This window comes from Lepidochelys kempii, chromosome 13, assembly GCF_965140285.1.
Source record: "Lepidochelys kempii isolate rLepKem1 chromosome 13, rLepKem1.hap1, whole genome shotgun sequence".
In the NCBI taxonomy this organism is placed as follows: Eukaryota; Metazoa; Chordata; order Testudines; family Cheloniidae; genus Lepidochelys; species Lepidochelys kempii.
This window is the reverse complement of record NC_136392.1, coordinates 28,314,677-28,332,931: the sequence shown is the minus strand read 5'-3', so window position 1 is coordinate 28,332,931 and position 18,255 is coordinate 28,314,677. Positions and strand designations below refer to the sequence as shown.

Here is an 18,255-nt window from a genome sequence, read left to right as displayed (position 1 = left end):
TTCCATTTTGTAAGATTCTATTTTAAGTGCTGTGGGCGGGACGGGGGTTGTTAAAGGAAGTTACTTTTTTAAATTAAATTCCTGAAGCTGGTGTATTTTTCCCCTTTAAAAATAATTGTTTGGTTTGAATACTCAGCCTTTTTCACCAGTAGGGGCCTAATCCTGCTGCCTTTCCTCATGCAAGGTGGTGCCCTCACTTCAGGTATGGGTGAGAGAGGCTCACCTGAGTAAGACTTGCAGGACTGGGCCCTAGCTGAGACCGAGTGAAAGACCTGGTGCTATGGGAGCGGCACTTCGTTTGCAGGGCTGGTAATGACCTCAGCTCCTGGACTCTGAGTAATGTCACATATGACACACAACACGGTGGGAAGCACGACTTGGCTGCTGTTTGCCCGACTGTAGAATGGGTATAAGAGGTCATGTGACATGTCAAAGGTCACACAGCACGTCAGGGGAAGAGCCCCAACACCCTGACCTATCGCATGGCTGTACTAACCCGATGGCTCACCATAGTGGCTCTGGATCAATGTTTCCCATCATCAGTCTGTTATGTCCCAGCCAGAGGCAGATTAAGGGTTCGTGAGGCCCTGGGCCAGAGCAAGTGGGGACCCCCTCCCAACTCCTTCCACCTGCAGTTCTGCCCCCGTTCCGCCCCTTCTGCCTGTGGCCCCACCCACAACCCCACCCCATTCTTCCCATTCCCCCGTGGCCCCACCTGTTCCATCCACGGTCCGCCCCATTGCACCCCCCCTCCCCCACTGTAGCCCCCACAACCTGTTTGCTCCTTTCTCTCCCACACCCCTGCGGCCCTAAGACTGGAGAAGCTCTGTGCCCCGACCATGGCCCTGGGCCCACAGCGGGGAGTGAGAGCTCCCCGAGGCCATGACAGGGAGCCAGAACTCATCCAGTCCCCTGCACCTGGGATCCGTGTGCTGGGGTTTGCCCCGCCTACCCGTGATTGAAAATTACAATCCCCAAAGCAGCTCCCCATTTTGAGACCTCCCTGTGTGCTTCATTGACTCTCTCCCCAGACACTTTAATTCTCCTGTGTTTAACCCACAGCACACAATCATCCACAACGTGACCCCTATTCATTTGGGGGAGAGCCCCAGCCTGCTCTTCCTCCTTCCCTCTTTGTACGGCCCAGGTGCTTTCCCTTAAGCCTAAGTGAGCAGCAGGTAATCAGTCACAGGTGCACTGGACCCCTGCCCCCTCTTAAAGGGGCCCATCATCCTGTAATAGGACCATGTATTTTGAGAGATAGTCTCCCTTAGATGCTTTTGCTGCTGCCTTCCCTCAAAGCAGGTAATGCCGAGTCTCCCTCCAGAGCCGCTTTCTGGTACTTTTCACCGCCAGCCACAGCCCCGGTCCCTGCGTTGAGAAGCTGTCAATTGAATAGACTAAAGATGCTGAAGGGGAGAGAGCAAGTGCTGAAGCAACAGCCATTTCTTTGTTAAGCTCCCTATGAATTTATTCAGTGCCTTGGGAGCTCCTCCGCTGCCACAGGGCAAGATAACATCCTCAGCTCCTGGACTCTCAGACGGGATCCCTCCAGGGAATTAAAAGAGGAACTCACATTTCTGCAAGGCAACATCCCAGAGTCTGACAAAGAGCCAGAGAGCGAGACTGAGAAGCACAGAAAGGAAAATCTCTGACTTAATCATAACAACAGAGAGGTCAGGGACGATTCTGGCGGAGTGGGTGGAAGATAAGCCAGCCTTAACAATCCAGGTTTAGATCCGATGGACAATGAACAGAGGGGCAGGGAGAGAACAAGGAAAGGATTTCAAGGAAAGCAGCAGCCTTGGCATAACTTTGGTACAGTGGCTGAGGAGCGCAGCTCTACCCACCCCATGGGGCCTGGGCTCATTAGTTTGTCTTCTGGTTGTAAAGTAGGCCTGGGAGAGCACCAGGTAGGCACTACAATGATTTTCTCTGAAGGGTCAGGAAAGTGTCTAAACTGGCACCATCTTGCTCAAGTGACCTGATGAATTAGGGAGGAAAGGAGGTTTTTAGTGCCATCTGTTTCCTTCTTGCCCTGGGACAGCGAGCTGGATTCTATTCACGCTCTCACATTTTCAGCAGAATTGCGCTGAATGCAGAACCTTTATCATTAACAACAATGCATGAACTCGGCTGGATTCTCAGATCCCAGGGCTGGCAGTCACAACAGGGTAAGATTTCACACAGAGTCCCTAGTGCTGAAGCACTGGAGTGCAGAAAAGTCTCCCAGGCACTGGAGATGTTCAGAAGTGGAAATATACTGGAATAAAAACACTGTACTTCAAACTCAATCAGTTCCTTTATCCAAAGATCAGAAAGTACTTTCCAAAAATAAATAAAATGATCCTTGAAACCTCTCTGTACGTCATAGGCTTCAGTGCTGTCCATACTTGGGTGGAGGGACGGGGGGGAAGAGAAGTTCCCAACTCCCCACACTTGAAGAAAAGGAGAGAACAGAGTTGCGAGCACACAGATCCTCTCCCCTCCCCCTATGGGGAGTTCATAGGTGTAAAACTTCTGGCAAGGATTCACATGAGGCTAGGACACGATCTTTACGTTGTGTGCAATCTTCCAAAGTGCCCTAGGAAAGTCACTTCTAGGGGCTACTAAGGAGCTGTGGAAAATCCCACCCATTGTGCAGAACACTGGGCATTCAAGAAACCAGAATTCAAAAGCAGTGAGGAAAACAGGCTGCTGCCTTAATGAATCTCCCTGTTGATAAACGGGCAGAACATGCTGAGGGAAAGGTCATCTGGGAAAATTACAGAAAAGGAGGAACAGGGAAAAGATTAGAAAAAAACCTCCCTGGCCGTCCCGTATGGACATCCCATCTGCTATTGCTGTGCACGATTTGAGTGGGGCGTCTCTGCCACCACACCAGCTGGAAGGTTCTGCTGTCTCAGCATAAACATGCCAAACACTTCAAAGCCTATGGCTGTGAGAGAAAGGCTTTCTTCTGTCTTTCGGAGGCTATTAGCAAAAGCTGAGCCTCCAGCACAGTGCCACCTTTCACCTCTTTCCTGAGAAGACTTGGATTTCTCTGATCTACAAAGGGAATCCCAGGACTGTCTGAAGACTGACCTCAGGGTGCAGCGATGATCAAGAACAGTGATTCTGTAAACATGGCTCGTTCCTGCACGGCTCTGCTCCCCTGCGGCATGTGAGGCTGATCTGTTCAGGCTATTGACAAAGAGCCGTCAACCATGTGCAGCCACACATCTGGGCCAGGGATCCTCCCTGTACAGAAGAGCTCAGCTCGTACAGAGGATCCCAAATTAGTGCCCTGATTTTCCAAAAAGTGGAGCAGTGGCGGGCTGAACTCCTTTGGAAATCTGGCTCCAACTCTGAGTGCAGAGCTCCTGCAAGTCTGGTCGGGGGTCTTGTGAAAACCTAGCCCATGGTTTGTAAAGGTTGTTGAGTGTCTTGGAAACCTCAGGGATCTGTGAAAGCCACGTCTATCCAGGTCAGTGTCACAGGGTGGGATGGCTCTTTAAGGGCGGTGGGCTCGACACCACCTGTGACTGATCAGCTGCCTCCCAAGTGATGGGTGGTGCGTGGGATAGTCTGCAGGCCTCCTGGGTCCAGATCCTCAAAGATATTTAGGTGCCTGAATCAGACAGAACAGGGACTTGATCCTGAGTCTCCCACAGCCCAGCTGGGTACCCTAATCACTGGGCTACTGGCTATTCTACAGTGAGGGGCTCTCTGTTTGCAAAAAATGTCACAAGGTCTCGGTTTCATCCTGATGTGGAATAAAACCATTCTGAATAAAACTCACTCTGTTCCATGAACTGGAAATCTTGGTTTCCAGCCAGCCCGTGAGGGGAGTGCCCAGCCTGGACTGCTTGCACTGGGGCAGCTCAGCAGGGTTCAGAAGAGGATTAGATGTTCCTGGGGACAATGAGACCATTCCAAGTGACATCTGATAGGATGCAAGGAACTCCCCTTCCCTCAATCCCCAGTGTAGGGTGTGGCCAGTCCCACTGGGGAGAGCAGTCCCTGCTCCTGCCTAGTCATCCTAGAGCTGTCTAAGGGTATGTCTGTGCTCACCTGGGAGCATGGTTCCCAGCTCAGGTAGACACGGGCCATCTCTGCTCAAGCTAGTGCACTAATAATAGTGTAGCTGGGGGTAGCTGCCTGCGTACAAGCCCGCCTGGACCTCCTGGCTACATGCCATCTACCCATGCTGGGAATCATGCTCCTATCTGCAGAGCAGACATATCCTAAAGGGGGCATGGTGAGGCTAGGATAAAGGACTTGCCTCTGCCTCTCTCTGCACCAGAGGGCAGAGGCTGGTCTAGAGGAGGAACCTCTCTGCAATGGTGGCAGGGGGCTTGCTTGGCTGGCTCAGTCAGATCCTCTGGAGGGCTCCGGCCGCTGCACAGCCCCTCGTCCACCCTTCCCAGGGTACGGGCCAGAATCCAGCCCTTAGGAGGGGGTTGTGAGGACGTATTTATGTGAGACACGCTGCTGGGGCCAGGGGACAGAATGGAAACCTAGCCACGCAGACTTGGGAATAAGAAAAGGAGGACTTGTGGCACCTTAGAGACTAACCAATTTATTTGAGCATGAGCTTTAAATAATAAATAAATTGGTTAGTCTCTAAGGTGCCACAAGTACTCCTTTTCTTTTTGCGAATACAGACTAACACGGCTGTTACTCTGAGACTTGGGAATGACTCCAGCCTTTCTGCCATGGGTGCACTCTGCCTGCACAATGCCTCTGGGTTATGGGCTGGCGCAGGACCCCAGAGTACATCAGCCTTAGCAGCCCAGAGAGAGGCCTGCCAGGGTCAGGTTAAACGGGCCTGCTGCCTGTTGGCATGCGTTCCTCACCTCGAGCTCAGCATGCCGCACTGGAATGAGCTCCAACAACCCACCCACAAACATGGACATTTAGATCCAATTTAAACAGTAAACCCCCTCTTTATTTCCCTGTCCCTTGGCAGCCCTGCACCTTCTCCAGCCTCCCTTGCTATTGCATGGCACCACCTACTGCCAGCTCCCCCTACCAGCATGCAGCTGGCATCCTCTCCGGTGCCAAGAGTGGCCTGCTTTCTTCTCCCACGCCCATCCCAGAATTGCTGGCCTTTAAACTCCCGGCTGGACGCACGGATGACCTGGGCTTCCTGGGGGCGTGAAGCCACCACGCTGCCAGCTCCGAGCCAGCATGTCCTCAGCTGAGCTCATGGACGGTTTGTCGTTGCCTTTTGTGTTGGCCACAACTGGCTCATTTTTAAAATCCCTTCAGTTAGGTGCAGGGGGCAGGGGAGGGAGCAAACAGGGACGCCTGGATTCATGTCACTCCCCGAGACGCCTGTGGCATCAAGCAGCTTCCTCCAGCAGCTTTCTGACTGGAATAAACCAAGCAAACGGGAGAGGATTTCTTACACTGCAAGCCCCTCAGGGCAGAAGCTATAGCTACCTACACGTCTGTTCAACTGCCTGGCGGGAGGACACCCCGCTCCCCAGTGGGACCTCTGGGCACCCCCGGAATGTGCTATTAAAGAACAGCAGTGGGGTCGCACTAACTATGAGCTCTGGCTGTTACTGAGCTGGCTGGATAAATCCTGCTGTCAGTCTGACCCTCTGCACTGCTGGCAGCTCTCCCAGGATGACTGCTTCCTCCTGGCCATGCCAGGCCTCTGGACCCAGGAGCACACAGCCTGCAGAGCAGCCAGTCTGACCCTTGTTATTTATGTCACTAAGAATCTAAGCTGGGTGCAGTGGGGTGAGCTGTCAAGGGGTGAGCCAGAGGAGGTGGGTGAGCCAGCGGGGGATGGGGGGAGACAGCAGGGGGTAGGGTGAGCCAGCTGGGGATGGGGGGGAGACAGCAGGGGGTAGGGGGAGACAGCAGGGGATAGCGGGGAGACAGCAGGGGGTAGGGGGAGACAGCGGGGAATGGGGGGGAGACAGCAGGGGGTAGGGAGAGACAGCGGGGGATAGCGGGGAGACAGCAGGGGGTAGGGTGAGCCAGTGGGGGATGGGGAGGAGACAGTAGGTGGTAGGGGGAGCCAGCGGGGGATAGCGGGGAGACAGCAGGGGGTAGGGGGAGCCAGCGGGGGATAGCGGGGAGACAGCAGGGGGTAGGGGGAGCCAGCGGGGAATGGGGGGGAGACAGCAGGGGGTAGGGGGAGCCAGCGGGGGATAGCGGGGAGACAGCAGGGGGTAGGGGGAGCCAGCGGGGGATAGCGGGGAGACAGCAGGGGGTAGGGGGAGCCAGCGGGGAATGGGGGGGAGACAGCAGGGGGTAGGGGGAGCCAGTGGGGGATAGCGGGGAGACAGCAGGGGGTAGGGGGAGCCAGCGGGGAATGGGGGGGAGACAGCAGGGGGTAGGGGGAGCCAGCGGGGGATAGCGGGGAGCCAGCAGGGGGTAGGGGGAGCCAGCGGGGAATGGGGAGGAGACAGCAGGGGGTAGGGGGAGCCAGCGGGGGATAGCGGGGAGCCAGCAGGGGGTAGGGGGAGCCAGCGGGGGATAGCGGGGAGACAGCAGGGGGTAGGGGGAGACAGCGGGGAATGGGGGGGAGACAGCAGGGGGTAGGGGGAGCCAGCGGGCAGTGGGTGGCAAGCTGGCAGCGGGAAGCTGTCAGGAGGCTCTGGTGCCTAGCATTCTGCACGTCTGCCAAGGCCATTCAATGGATGAACGTCAGCGGCGAAGGCTACTTTGGTGCTTTGGGCGGCCTGCATGTCTCAGGTGATGGATAACGACTGGTGTGGTAGGGGGTGTCTCATCTCTAAATACTCTCTCCATCCCTTGCCTTCCTTCCTCTTCCACTCCCTGTTTTTGACCCCTCTTTTCAAGTCTGCTCTCTCTTCTCCTCGCTCCTTTCTCCTCTCGCCCTTGCCCTCTAGTACCTTTACAGGGGAAAGCACAGAGGAGCCAGCCTAGCGCGCTGTACAAGCCCTGTGCTCTCTCTCTCTCTGTCTAAGGAATCCAATATCCTGGTGTGGCTTTCAGGCCTCTGATGCTTCAGCAGACTCTACATCCACCGTCCCTCCATCCACTGTCTGCCCCCCCTCGTCTGCCCACCCCTCTGTCCTGGGGTCTCACTTCTCTAACGGGCACCATCAGGCTCACAACAAAGGAGCCTGCCAGATACACTGCAGGCTGCAGTCGCTTGCTGAAGTGGCAAACAGTTCCTCGCAGGGCCCCACTGTGCTAGAGCCATGAACACAGCCCTGGCCAAGGCTCCGGGCAGGCCGAAGCAGCCGGAGCCTTCTGTCGCCTGCCTTTCCGAAATCCTCTCTGCTTTCTCTGACCTCCACCTCCATCCTTCCCCAGCACGGCCTACAGGAAGGAACATCAGGTGTATCTATCTTCAGCGGCACCTGGGCTAAGCCTGCCCTCCAGGCCTCAATGCGCCTGGCCCAGGGAAACGATAAGAATTTTCACCCACGCAGGATGGAGCTCAGGGTGTCACTTCAAGGACGGATGGAGGGTGACGCCCTTTCAGTCCCAGAGATAATAAGGGGGGGCTCTTTATTTTCAATCTTCTGTAATCTCGGAGACCGATATGTCCAGTGGCTAAGAGCAAGTGAGTGGGAGGCAGACTCCTCATTTTGTGTGTGTGTGTGTGAGAACTATATTGATTTCAAAGGTGCTGGGAAGCCTTAGAGACTAATGGCCTCTGTTTAAACCTGGTATAGTCCACAGTGGATCAGGTTTCCACAGGCTGCCTTTCCGTGGGCCTCAGTCCTGACCTGGAGGAACTAATCTATGGCTGATAGGACAGTTCCTTCTCTATGGACCCGTTCAGTCCTTGGCGCCTCTGTTGAGACTGCATGCAAACAGGGTGTTAATTAGCACCAGCTGGAGTGGTGAGGGTTGTAACACAGAGAGAAGGAGACTACGATTTCTGGGTCCAACTCCAGGGACAGCTAATGACTCCTGGCTGTCTTGGGCCAAATCAGGGTGTCCTTGGGCAAGTCATTTAAGGATCCATGTTCAAAGGCCATTCTCCACATGCACGTGCATGCAGCCACACCTGGCAGGTGCAGACACCTCCTGTGTGCATTGCCAGTCACTAGTCTAAGACCTCTGAGGGCACAGGTGTGTGGATCTGCACTACAGGGATCAGCCAACTGAAAGCATGTGCACGCAGGTTAGAATTTTTAAAGCACGCATCTGCTTGCATGCAGACATGTGGGAACAAACAAGCAGAGACCCTTTATAAACACACCCCTTAAAATCCCTGTGCATTGCTTTCCCCATCTGTAAAACAGGGATAATTACAGTTACACTTAGCTACCCAGCACCGTCGTGTGTCTCAATCTACCCCAGGGGTAGGTCGTGATACTCATTTAACTGATGTTTGTAAAGTGTTGGAGACACACCGTGAGAGGTGGCTCTAGACTAGCAGTGTATTAACACGTACCTCTCATGTGTAACACGCTCTTGCTTATCATTCCAGATGCAGACATGTATTGATCTGTGAGGCTGGCAGTGGAGGAGACATGGAAGGAAGCAGGCTCTTGCTCACAGCCAAGCTCAGCGAAGCTGTTTGGAAGCTGTCCAGTTACTCAGTGCTGAAAGTGGAAGTGTTAAAATCCTCCCACCTGACTCTGGGACTAACCTATGAGCAGAGAAACCAAACAGAAGGTCCAAGGGAAGCTATGAGAACAAGGGCAGCCATTGGATGCTTCTAGGATTGGTGGTAACAAGATTCGTGCCTCGGGGGTTAATTGTGCTAATGGTGCTCTGATGAACTGGTTTGGTAATAAAGCAGCTGCCCAGAGGATTTTTACTGGCATGCAGCATTCACCAGCCACACCATTCTTTTCAAGTGGGGCTCTGCCTGCTCCATCCAGCTGAACATTTCATGCAGTCATTGACGCTGGCTCGACAGTCCTACGGACTGAAATCCTATGACAGGCCATAGGCCTGTCACAGGTCCACAGGCCTCACACCCCACAACCGTGAGCTGAAAGGGCTAGGGGCAGAGAGGTCTTTCTTTTGCACAATGCATCCTTAGCCTCCCCAATGAACTGCCAATTAGCATCAGTTTGGGCATCTTTGCTGTTTCAATGTCCAGGTCTGCTGAGAACTGGACTGTCTTGCAAACTCATGGCACCTAAGCTCTTAAGGAGGCATGAAAAGCGAGTTACTATGCTCACCCCAGTTGAATAGGAGCTGGATTTAGAGACAAGAAGTTCCTTGTCACATTATCACTTCCCTTAGTTCAGTTCCCCCTTTATTCCTTGGGAAGCTCCTCCAGCCAGAGCCAGGTCAGAGATGTGGCTCCAGCTTAAGTTAAGTGCCTCAGGTTTCCGTACAATCTTCCCTTATAGGAAGCTCAGCTACAAATGCCGCACTGCAAGAACTCCGGATGTCGGATAGGGCAGGGAGGTACGCGAGGTGCAAAGCAATGGGCCAAGCTACTGCCCCAGCACTGGCTGAGATCTCTCGCTCTGATTCTAATCACGCCAGCCTTCTCTGGAACACACAGGTTGTTCTGAAACAAACATACAGGACAGAGCTCTGCCCTGATGCCCAGGCAGGGAAGGAAAGTGCAGGAGTCCAGGGGTGACCCACCCATCTCTCAGCTGCTTTAGAGATGAGGTGAAGGGGAAGGCACAGAGAGGGTTGAAAGCTGCAAAGCAAGGTGACTGGTGCTTGGATCACCTGTGCTGCGGGAGTGCAGCTCCTGCTCCTTAAGAGGACGCTCTGTGCACTCTATCTAGGTAAAGCCCCATTACTGCAGTAGCTGAGTGCCTCACGGTCCCCAATAGTTCTATCCTCACAACACCCCGTGAGGTAAGGCAGAGCTATTATCCCTATTATATGGAGGGGAAACTGAGGCACAGAGACTAAGTGATTTACTCAAGGTCACACAGGCAGTCTGTGGCAGAGCTGGGAATTGAACCTTGGTCGTGGCTAGAGCCCTACGCACTGGAACCTCCTTCCTCTCCAAGTCACTGCAATGGGGGAGGGGACAGCCATGACCCCCTCCTTCTGCCTGTCCTTTCTGGTGTAGTTAACACTTTGCAGTCCTGTGTTTAGGGGAGTGCAAGGGCTGCAATTGCAGCCAGCCCCTGCCTGGGAGAAACAAGGGGGAAGCCATCACCTGCACAGGCACAACCTGGCCAATATTTAGCAAGTGCTAATGCAAACCACAGCAAAATGGATGAAGAACTGAAAAATACACTCCCAGGTGGGCAGCTATTGAGTGCTTGCTGCTGGGGAGCAGTGAGCAGAGAGGAAGGGAACTCCTATGGCTTCCTTCTGCAAACACACCACTGCCTTGGGATGGTCCTGAGTTATGCCTCAGACATTCCCCTCGCCCCTCCCTGTGACTGTCCCCAGGACAGAAACTGCAAACACAGGCTCTCACAGCTGTAAAGTCAGGGGCCACTTACCAGCTGTGCAGCCTCGGCCCTGATTTTCCCACCCCAATCTCAACCCTCTGTAGGGCCCGACTCCACCACCCTTACTCAGGGTGCATAGCCACTCACTTCACAAATAGCCCCACCGACGCTGATGGTTGGCACAGCAAGCTGCCATTCAAAGTCAACCTGCAGTGACGATGGCTTTGAGATGAGCAGCTAGGCGTACTCAGGCTGGGCCTCTCCATCGGCACCCTGTTGCTGGGCAGCAGTCGCTGCTCCCGGCCCCTCTGACTCCTGACGAGCCAAATGGTGTGAAATGATCACATTCGGCAGCGCAGCCCAGGAAGCGGAGCAGCCATGCAAGGATGGGGAGTTCAGTGGGGGTTCTTCTCCCAGGAGCTGGGGGGACAGGAACCAAAGGAGAAGGGCACAGAGAGAGTGGGGCTGCTGCCTGCACAGACCCACTGGCCACAAACCCCCAGTGGGGTTTAAATCCACATCCGGCACCCTGCCTGTGGGTGGAGGGAGGATGACATCCCCCATGCAACCCAAGTTGACTTGTGCTTTGCACAGGAACTGAGGATTTCACCCTAAAAGCTGCCCAGATGCTCTTGGCCTAGCAAAAGGGTACCCAGACTTCAGTCTCAGAGGCACACCTAAATTACTTCCCTCGGAGACTACTCTTCCCAACATGCAATGCTCCACCTTGAGACGAGCACCCTTGCTACTGAGATCAAGATTGAGCACTGCATGCTGGGATCTGCCACGTCCATAAGAGGACTTCTATATTAAAGAGAGCCATGGATGGTATAAGTCACTGGGCCACACCTGGTCTTTGAGGTGTCTGTCAGACACCCGTACCTGAGCAAATAGGATTGATTTCAACTGGTTCATGACATGTTTAGAATAGGGGGTGTAATTCCAGCGGATAAAACAGACAGCATGTCAATATTTTAGCATCTAGATTAGACAAGCACTAGTGGGTGTCACTTTTAAACAGTTGCACTTGACAATTCTCACAATTTTATCATGAGTCTCACACTATTTGGTGCTTTCCTTAAAGCCCCAGCTCCTGGAGTCATGTGACTACATGAGAATCTCAGCTCTTTTTAAAGTGAGTTTCCTGCCCACATGGTTGCAGAGAAAAGCTTGAAAACATGATCCCTAAAGGATCTGAAACCAGAATACAAACTAAAAATGACCCAATATTTATTATCATTATTTATATATGATATTTGGAGGTCTGACTCATGATTATTTTTAAACACTTGGGACTGTCAGGACTGCTGTCTACTGCTCTCTGCCACTTTATTTCTCTCTGAAATAGGGCCAGATTTTCAAAGTTCAGCACGGACAGTTACATGCAGGTATTTACATATGACAGGTTTCAGAGGAACAGCCGTGTTAGTCTGTATTCGCAAAAAGAAAAGGAGTACTTGTGGCACCTTAGAGACTAACCAATTTATTTGAGCATGAGCTTTCGTGAGCTACAGCTCACTTCATCAGATGTTTACCGTGGAAACTGCAGCAGACTTTATATACACACAGAAATCATGAAACAATACCTCCTCCCACCCCACTGTCCTGCTGGTAATAGCTTATCTAAAGTGATCAACAGGTGGGCCATTTCCAGCACAAATCCAGGTTTTCTCACCCTCCACCCCCCCACACAAATTCACTCTCCTGCTGGTGCTAGCCCATCCAAAGCTCTCAAAAATGGATACTCTCATAAAGAACCAACCTTCCACACAAACTTCCTCGTGGCTGGATTTTACTAAAACTAGACAAGCCATTTACAACGCACACTTTGCTTCTCTACAAAAGAAAAAAGACACTAAACTTTCTAAACTACTACATGCTACAAGGGGCCACAGCAATGGTTCCCTCACCCCACCTAGCAATATTGTTAACCTATCCAACTATACTCTCAGCCCAGCAGAAGCAGCTGTTCTATCTCGGGGCCTCTCCTTCTGCCCCTCCACCCCCACGAACATGATACAGTTCTGTGGTGACCTAGAATCCTATTTTCGACGTCTCCGTCTCAAGGAATATTTCCAAAATACCTCTGAACAACATACTAATCCACAGAGGTCTCCCTGCCAACACTACAGAAAGAGGGATTCTAGATGGACTCCTCCTGAAGGTCGAAACAGCAGACTGGACTTCTACATAGAGTGCTTCCGCCGACGTGCACGGGCTGAAATTGTGGAAAAGCAGCATCACTTGCCCCATAACCTCAGCCATGCGGAACGCAATGCCATCCACAGCCTCAGAAACAACTCTGACATCATAATCAAAAAGGCTGACAAAGGAGGTGCTGTTGTCATCATGAATAGGTCGGAATATGAACAAGAGGCTGCTCGGCAGCTCTCCAACACGAGTTTCTACAAGCCATTACCCTATGATCCCACTGAGAGTTACCAAAAGCAACTACAGCATTTGCTCAAGAAACTTCCTGAAAAAGCACAAGATCAAATCCGCACAGACACACCCCTGGAACCCCGACCTGGGATATTCTATCTACTACCCAAGATCCATAAACCTGGAAATCCTGGGCGCCCCATCATCTCAGGCATTGGCACCCTGACAGCAGGATTGTCTGGCTATGTAGACTCCCTCCTCAGGCCCTACGCTACCAGCACTCCCAGCTACCTTCGAGACACCACTGACTTCCTGAGGAAACTTCAATCCATCGGTGATCTTCCTGATAACACCATCCTGGCTACTATGGATGTAGAAGCCCTCTACACCAACATTCCACACAAAGATGGACTACAAGCCGTCAAGAACACTATCCCCGATAATGTCACGGCTAACCTGGTGGCTGAACTTTGTGACTTTGTCCTTACCCATAACTATTTCACATTTGGGGACAATGTATACCTTCAGATCAGCGGCACTGCTATGGGTACCCGCATGGCCCCACAGTATGCCAACATTTTTATGGCTGATTTAGAACAACGCTTCCTCAGCTCTCGTCCCCTAAAGCCCCTACTCTACTTGCGCTATATTGATGACATCTTCATCATCTGGACCCATGGAAAAGAAGCCCTTGAGGAATTCCACCATGATTTCAACAATTTCCATCCCACCACCAACCTCAGCCTGGTCCAGTCCACACAAGAGATCCACTTCCTGGACACTACAGTGCTAATAAACAATGGCCACATAAACACCACCCTATACCGTAAACCTACTGACCGCTATTCCTACCTGCATGCCTCCAGCTTTCACCCTGACCACACCACACGATCCATCGTCTACAGCCAAGCTCTGCGATACAACCGCATTTGCTCCAACCCCTCAGACAGAGACAAACACCTACAAGATCTCTGTCAAGCTTTCTTACAACTACAATACCCACCTGCAGAAGTAAAGAAACAGATTGATAGAGCCAGAAGAGTTCCCAGAAGTTACCTACTACAGGACAGGCCTAACAAAGAAAATAACAGAACGCCACTAGCCGTCACCTTCAGCCCCCAACTAAAACCCCTCCAACGCATTATTAAGGATCTACAACCTATCCTAAAGGATGACCCAACACTCTCACAAGTCTTGGGAGACAGGCCAGTCCTTGCCTACAGACAGCCCCGCAACCTGAAGCAAATACTCACCAACAACCACATACCACACAACAGAACCACTAACCCAGGAACTTATCCTTGCAACAAAGCCCGTTGCCAATTGTGCCCACATATCTATTCAGGGGACACCATCACAGGGCCTAATAACATCAGCCACACTATCAGAGGCTCGTTCACCTGCACATCCACCAATGTGATCTATGCCATCATGTGCCAGCAATGCCCCTCTGCCATGTACATTGGTCAAACTGGACAGTCTCTACGTAAAAGAATAAATGGACACAAATCAGATGTCAAGAATTATAACATTCATAAACCAGTCGGAGAACACTTCAATCTCTCTGGTCACGCAATCACAGACATGAAGGTCGCTATCTTAAAACAAAAAAACTTCAAATCCAGACTCCAGCGAGAAACTGCTGAATTGGAATTCATTTGCAAATTGGATACTATTAATTTAGGCTTAAATAGAGACTGGGAGTGGCTAAGTCATTATGCAAGGTAGCCTGTTTCCTCTTGTTTTTTCCTACCCCCCCCCCCCAGATGTTCTGGTTTAACTTGGATTTAAACCTGGAGAATGGTCAGTTTAGATGAGCTATTACCAGCAGGAGAGTGAGTTTGTGTGTGTATGGGGGTGGGGGGGATGTGAGAAAACCTTGATCTATGCAGGAAATAGCCCGACTTGATTATGTAAAGAGTTGTCACTTTGGATGGGCTAGCACCAGCAGGAGAGTGAATTTGTGTGGGGGGGTGGAGGGTGAGAAAACCTGGATTTGTGCTGGAAATGGCCCACCTGTTGATCACTTTAGATAAGCTATTACCAGCAGGACAGTGGGGTGGGAGGAGGTATTGTTTCATGATTTCTGTGTGTATATAAAGTCTGCTGCAGTTTCCACGGTAAACATCTGATGAAGTGAGCTGTAGCTCACGAAAGCTCATGCTCAAATAAATTGGTTAGTCTCTAAGGTGCCACAAGTACTCCTTTTCTATTTACATATGGTAACTCATGTGATTCTATACAGGCTTGTACACTGTGCCCATCTCAAGGGTACCTGAGCACCAACCTCCCACATGTGGTCACCTGACACGAGAAGTTAGATACCTGCAAATATATGTGCGCAGCTGCAAACACCTAACGTTGCAAATCAACTGCAAAGGCTGGAATTTGCAAAGCAGCCTTGGGAATCGGGCACTCAGCTGACCTGGGATTTGGGCACCCAATTCTCTTAGGGTCTATTGCAAATCCCAGCCCAAATGTCTGCTCTACTCTTAGCCAGAAACTTAGCTGCTCCTGTCACAACAGACATACTGACCCTGCTCCCAGTGTAATAACACCTCCTCAGCCCTGTCTATCCTCAGTTTAGAGTTTTCAAAGCAAAATCCTGCAGATTTATTTACTGGTGCAAACAGGAACAGTTTATTTGGTCAGACGTCACTGGTTCTGGCTGAGCCATGCTGATTAACTGTGCTCCAGACCCAGCAGTGCTCCAAAGACCTGCAAGTCATGCTCCTCCTGTTGGACTCTGTCCCTGGTGGTTACCTTGGCTATAAATTGCCTCAGGGAAGGGCCGAAGCTTCGATTTCATTTCCATCTGTCAGCATTAAACCCTCCCCCTAGCTACTGGGCCACCCCACCACCAGCTTGATTTCAGTCCGAGGAAGGGCTCCTCACTTGCTCGGAAAGGGGAGGAGGAGAGAGGTGGCCTCTGCCTGAAACAGGAGTGACCAGCACTTTGACAGCCAGGCAAAGAGCCGGGAGCTGAAATGCTGCTTGTCTGAAAATGAAAAAATCAATCCAAACCCATAACTGGGGCTGGTACTTCAGTTACATCTTCCAGAGCGATGTCTCTTGTTGGTGACTCAGTTGCACAAAGCCCAGCGGGTGACCGTGTAGCCACAGGCAGAGGGCCACAGGAGGCCACATTTCTAAGAGTCAGCTGGGCACATTTGACTCTGGGGGTACCCGTCAGACCCTCTGGAGGAGACAATGCCTTGGGCAGTGGTTTCCACAGCTCCGAGCTACTGTCTAAGTAGGAAGCAGTTCCACAGCATACACAATTCAAGAGAAAGGACTGAGGACTAAGATCCATGAGCCAAAAGGAACAATAGCCAATTGGCTGTTTGTTCCTAAAGTCTTTTGCTCTTGTGAGCAGTGGAGGCTGAACTGGCAAAGCCTGGGTGTGAAGGTATGGAGACCTCTCACAAGGAGCCAGAGAGCTCCAGCATCTGGCTTCATAAACATTTCATACAATTCACTTTTGTACCATTAGCCACAGGGGTTTCCATTAAAGTCTCTCCGGTGCACTCAGGGGAGCAGAGCATCACGCACAATGGGCTCTTTGCTTTGAATGTCAAGATGAAAGATATCAACGGAAAGTTCTCCACTGCAGGTACAGCTGCAGGAAGCCCAAACAGCTGCTCTTAGCCAGCTCCTAGCATCGGAGGGCTGCCTGGAAGCCTTAAGTCAGATCATTACTTCAAAGCTGCTTTTAACTCTTAGTTTCTGAGGGAGAGGCAGGGCACACAATGATCAGACAATACCCACAACTCTGCAGTAAACACAGCACGTTAAAAGCAAAGACACTTTCAAATGTTTCCCAGCTGGCAGTCCTCTTTGGAACTGGACTCGAAAACCCTTCATCACCCACGTTAAGTGTGTAACTGCCAGCTACAATAAACCTTTGTTAACATAGATTTCCCAGCTGAGATTTTAAACCACGCTCTGGTGACTTTTACCTCCGGAGCAGCTGTAGGTTTAGTTACAATTACACAATTCAGTTTGGGGCTCAAGCTTCATGAAAATTGACCAGCCCAAAAAAACAAAATCTGCTTCCCTCCTCCCAGGCTACCGATTGAAAAAGAAACACGTACTATTCTACTTGCATGACAATGAAGGAAAACAACACCCCCCCCCGCAAAGCTTGCCCTCAGATGGAGGAGTTAGTAGCATTTTGCAAAGTTGGGGGATGAAATAGGCGTGGGTATTGTTAGGGAACAATGCTAGGAACTGCTCATTGTTCCGTAGGAGAAAGCAAGGATTTCCCCATTCTTTCCCAGTCCAAATGATGGCACTGCACATTATGGACAAATTTTCAACCCCGGGCACCTAGCTCATGGACGCAAAACGTGGGGATGCAAAGACACAATTCTCTGTCCTTTGTACTCACACACCTGTTCTGCCCACCCCACTGCCTGCTTGTGCCCCTGAAGGCAGATTTTGCAGGTGCCCCTTGGTCCCAGGTCGTTGACGGTGCGCATCACGGTGGGTGTGTGCGGGCAGACACACACACACACACACACACACACGGGTCACAGCAACTAAACCAGCATCTTCCCCCGCAGGGTCCTGCCCGGGGGCAGCCCCGGTCAGAAGTCTCCATTGCGGGGCATTCCACCTGCCCTCTGGGACCCCGCCAGCTCCCAGCCCAGCCCAGTGCCCGCAGCCGGCCGCCGGCCCCCGGCTCCGGCTCGCCTGGGCTTGAGCCCCCCGGACCTGGGGGCCGCGGGGAGGGACCGTGACGCTGCTCGCCCGCTCGCCCCGCTCCGCGCACAGGGGGGACGCGCCCCGCGCCGACTTACATCGAGGAGGAGGGAGAGCCCCTGGCCGCGGGGCTGCGGGGGCCGCCCGGCGCCGGGGGTGGGCTCGGCAGGCAGCCGGCACATAGTCAGCATCTCCGCGCAGGCCAGCATCGCCCCCGGCCGGTCCCGCGAGGGCTGGAGCCTGCGACGGGAGTCTCCGGCGGCCGGCCCCGGGGCTGCTGCGCTGGGGCTGGGGCTGGGGCTCAGCAAGTCCCTGGCGCTCCCAGATGCTCCGGCCGCGGCCAGCCTCCAGCGGGCAACTTTCCCCGCCCGCCTCCACGCCCGCCTGATTGGCCGCGAGCGGGGATCGGGTCACGCCAGCCAGCTGCTCCGCTCCGCGGCGCGCCGCTCTCCGGGAGCCCCCGGCCGCGGGCTGCTGCCAGGCCCCCCCCCCCCCCCCGCGGAACCGCTGCCTTCGGTGGGGAGCCCGCCCTTCCCCGGCGTGCCGCGGGGATGGCCCCAGCCTCAGAGGGGCTAGCCACGGAGCAGGCCCCGGCTAGTCACCGCCTTAGCACGGGCACTGAACGCCGCGCCCCCGGGGGTGCGGGGACAGAAAACAAGGGACAGGGCGGCAGGCCTGGACCCCCGCCCTGCGGTCAAGGAGAGAAGCCGTTTGCACGCTGAACACCGGCACCAGGGCAGCACAAGCAGCTGGGCAAGAGCGGCGCAGTGGCGGCGGGCGGGCGGGCGACGGGGGCGGTGCAGCAGGACCCCAAATCTTGTGTTAAAGGCCTGAAACGTCTACGGCCAAATGCAACCAACTC

General features: G+C 53.0%; 1 protein-coding gene across 3 annotated transcripts in view; it reads right to left on the bottom strand.

Moving 5' to 3' along the window:
* NECAB3 (N-terminal EF-hand calcium binding protein 3) overlaps positions 1-17,882 on the bottom strand; it is a 108,703-nt gene extending 90,821 nt beyond the window's left edge. For all 3 annotated transcript variants that reach the window (XM_073309904.2, XM_073309905.2, XM_073309906.2), the window contains exon 1: positions 17,492-17,882. In XM_073309904.2, coding sequence (XP_073166005.2) covers positions 17,492-17,602 — 111 coding nt within the window. In that variant the 5' untranslated portion in view covers positions 17,603-17,882. The remainder of the gene's footprint in view (positions 1-17,491) is intronic.
* Positions 17,883-18,255: the final 373 nt, after the last annotated feature.